The sequence below is a fragment of the Aplysia californica genome, unplaced genomic scaffold, assembly GCF_000002075.1.
Source record: "Aplysia californica isolate F4 #8 unplaced genomic scaffold, AplCal3.0 scaffold00433, whole genome shotgun sequence".
NCBI classification, from domain to species: Eukaryota; Metazoa; Mollusca; class Gastropoda; order Aplysiida; family Aplysiidae; genus Aplysia; species Aplysia californica.
Window position 1 is genome coordinate 74,912 of NW_004797703.1, and position 3,938 is coordinate 78,849.

At 38.6% G+C, this 3,938-nt stretch overlaps 1 protein-coding gene across 1 annotated transcript in view; it reads left to right on the plus strand.

The window, feature by feature from the left end:
• The window catches only part of LOC106012617, a 7,957-nt gene extending 7,423 nt beyond the window's left edge, over window positions 1–534 (plus strand). Inside the window, exon 4 of the mRNA XM_013086086.2 lies at window positions 339–534. Within this exon, the coding sequence (XP_012941540.2) occupies window positions 339–534 (196 nt within the window). The remainder of the gene's footprint in view (window positions 1–338) is intronic.
• The last annotated feature ends 3,404 nt before the right edge of the window (window positions 535–3,938 follow it).

Consider the following 3,938-nt stretch of genomic DNA (forward strand, 5'->3'; position numbering starts at 1 on the left):
GGGGGAGGGAGGAGTCCTGTAACTTTTTAAAGTTTTCCAATCAAATAATTTCATTAAAAATCTCTCCAGTTTTCTTTGCACTTTTCTCATTCAACGTTATTTCTGTTCGTTGAATCGTAAGGTCATGGGTTGGTTGGAATCCCGTCAAGGGCCCAATTTGGCTTTTCCTTATGCAAGACACTTTATTCGAATTTTGTCACTTACCACAGGTGAGAATGGGTGCCTCGCTATACACAGCAAAAGATCTTGTTAGTTTGATAGTGTTTATTAATGAAGCTCCAGTAAGTCATTTATTAATTATTTTGACATTTTCTTTCTTCCTTCCTCCTATATTTCAGCCCTCTGGCAAGCCCTGTGAACGGGGTGTTTCATCCGGCCTTCCTAGGCCTGGGGGGTCTGGGGGGCCTGGGGATCCGCAGACCGTCCGTGGAAAAACCGCCACCCGTGAAGAAGTACAAGTGTGACGTCTGCCAAAAGGCTTTCTCCAGAAGCAATACTCTCGTCACTCACAAGGTAGGCAGCAATGTTACATGAGACGCTTCGTGGTGAACACAGACGCTCGTCAAAACAATGAATTCGAAGAAGCCGATACATTATTATTTTTCCACCCCTTTGGCAATTTTTATTCGTTTTCTTTTTTTTTTGGGGGGGGGGCGTAACACTTTTTATATCCATTATCTACGTTAGTCAGTAGTAGTAGTAGTATAGGGTTTTACGGTGCTCGCAACTGCTAAGGTCATATGAACGCAACGTTAGTCAAATATGGAGAAAAAAAATGTATCCAAGGACGATCAAGGCTTTGGAAGAAACCAAACTTTGGTGTTGCCATTTTCTCACTTATTTTACTTCTGACAAAAGCGACCTCCACCTCTTCGATCGAAAAATATCTCGACTTCGATTCAAGATAGATGGGCATTTTTTCATCGGAAGAAGGGCAAACGGACAAGCTTTAAGAAGATATCTATAATTCAAAAAAAAATTACGAGCGCCTGATTCTACTGTATCGCGACGCATATTTTCGCCCGCTAAAAAAAATCTTAAAGGCCTTTACCATGGTTTTTTGAGAAAATATAGGTAGAAAAGATTTGATTTTTTATTGTTTGGTATATAAACACTCTTTTTTTATTTTTCTCAATTGGTACCCGGCGGATGCTTTGGTATGGTCATCGAGGTGGAATCAGTAGCTCGTCAAATATTAAGAAACGAACAAAATATGTTTTTCCACTTTTGGAGGGATTTTTATTGAATTTTCTTTTAGGATAGAAACCGCCTCCATCCATTGGATATTACAATTTGGGATACATTGTAATGGAAATGGTTGTTAAAATTTAAAGCAAATAATACTATGTAAATTTAGAGAATGAGTACGAGTATTCAGCTTTTAATGTCGCCCTACTTTGGCCGCCGTTTTCTAACTATTTTCTCCAGCAACCCCTACCTTTTTAAATTCCACGTAATATCTCGACTTATATGTAAGTTCAAGAAAAAAAAAAGCTTTAATTTGATAGCAATAACTTCTCGTTTATATTCCAAAATTGATGATGGCATTATTCCACCAGGCTGAGACACAAACAATCTGCTCCACAACAGTGACACAAGGTCTGTGCCAAAAAATGTCAGCTCAAGCATCGTTTGATTGCTTTATCAGACAGCGATTTAGTCCCAGGCGAGGAAATCAAACACCTCCATTTTCACGCGCGTGCGTGAACATCCAATTTAGAAACCATTACCGCTCCAACCGTTCCATGTTGACACCTCCTTAACCCATTACCCTGCAGGGCTAACGGGTTGGCAAAATTATGGTTCACCGTCATATCATTTCATCCTTTTTCTAAAAAAATGTTTGTGCACACATTGACAAAGTTTAGACGGGCAACAACGTGAGCGGAATCCATAGTACCCTCTGAAAGAGACAGGTTTCGATTTCCTTTTCATAGATCCAGAGAATAATTTGCGAACTTTAACGGTAGAAGGTCACTCAACCGTATGTGCCCTACTCTCGAGACTCACAAAGGTCCTACATTTAGTCTCTACTATACTCACCTGTTTGGGTTAATGCAAAATATAGACGTGTGAGTTGGGACAATATGTGAATGCCCTTTATTGGGTCTTTATTGCGTGTGGGCGTGGGTGTGGTAAAACAAACGACGATTGGGGATGGAACCGAAATGGTCACTTCCGCCTAGACGTTCTGGGATGTGAGCCGCTTTCCCTCTAGAGAGCAAACATTTCTTCGATAGGAGTTTCAATATTGTGTGGGCTGCGACCTTAGCAACAACTGCGTTCCCCTCTATGGCGTTTCCAGAACAAACATGGCGGCGTTTCCGGTGGACTGACTGACGTAATTGATTTGAAAAGAGAAAAAGAGGGGAGGAAAGGAGGAAAGGAGGAAAGAGAGGTGGACTTGAAGAGAGTGCACTTAAGGCGCACGGTGTCAACAGTGTCCTTGGTGAATAGAACTATAACAACCCCAAAGCCGTAATTTTGTCATAGTCTGTGTGAAGTTGAAGTCTTTTGAAGAGAAGCTTTAGTTCGCAAACAGATGTTTGGTGTACTTGCACTGTTTCTGTTGATTTTATTGTTAGCTTTGACGTTGTTGTTGTTGTTGTTGTTGTTGTTGCTGTTGTTGTTGTTGTTGCTGTTGTTGTTGTTGTTGTTGTTGTTGTAGCTAATGTTGTCATTTATTTTATTGTTGCCGTTATCGCTGCTAATGTTGTTATTGAAGGAGTTTTACTACTGATATTCTTACCGTTGTTTTTAATTCATGTTTTTGTTGCAAATTGTCAATTTCATTGCTTGTATGCTTTTCTGTTGTTTTTCATTGTTTAATTTGATGTACTGTGGTTGCTGTTGCGTTTGTTGTTATACTGATGCTCACGATGTTGTTATTTTTGGTTCTGTTGTTTCGGTGTCTTAAGCTTTATGACTGTTTGCTCTTTCGTCCATCCGTAAACTATCTCACACATAGGGCAATCAACTGTTTCGGACATTATTCTGTATCTAAGAAGATTAAAAGCCGTTCAAAAGTCAATAACCTTTAGATGAGGGGAAAAAAAGATGTTTGTTGAGTTATCAATTTTCATGAATCGTTCTGTATGTTGCTTTCACAACGAATGTTTAAAAAAAAAAAAAATCTAACTGCAATTGGCGTTATTCATGTTAGTGAGGATGATAAAGATGATGATGGTAATGATCTGGCAAATAAAAGTGATTACTGCAACAGCAATGTCAACAACAACAATAACAAAAGCAACAACAACAATAACAACAACAGTAACAATAACAACAGTAACAATAACAACAGTAACAATAACAACAGTAACAATAACAACAGTAACAACAACAACAACAACAGTAACAACAATAACAGTAACAACAACAACTGCAACACCAGCAACCGTAACAACAACCACAATTGTGAAAACAACAACAACTCCCTTCCTCTCCCCAGCGAATCCACACAGGCGACAAACCGTTCAAGTGCGAGGTGTGTGGCCGAGCGTTTCGACAGCCGGGGAACCTGACACGTCACAGACTCACACACACAACACACAAACCTTACGTGTGTCATGTGTGCAATAAGGCTTTCAACAGGTGAGTCAGTATGAAACAATAAATAGTTAAATAAACAAATATATAAATAAACACATAAAAATGAATAAATACACCCCCAAAAAAATTTAAAAAATAAATAAATAGGTCAACAAATAAAAAGAAAAAAATACATTTCAAAATAATTAATAAATACAACAAAAGGTGCAAAAATTGTAATCTAACTCTCATTGCAATATTATAAGGTCATCTTAAGAGACGGGTGCTCCAAATTTAAGGCCTACTCTGATATTACCAAGCCAATGAATTTTATGTTAAATGCTTTTCCCAAGGAAACAACATCAGAGAGAGAGAGAGAGAGAGAGAGAGAGAGAGAGAGAGAGAGA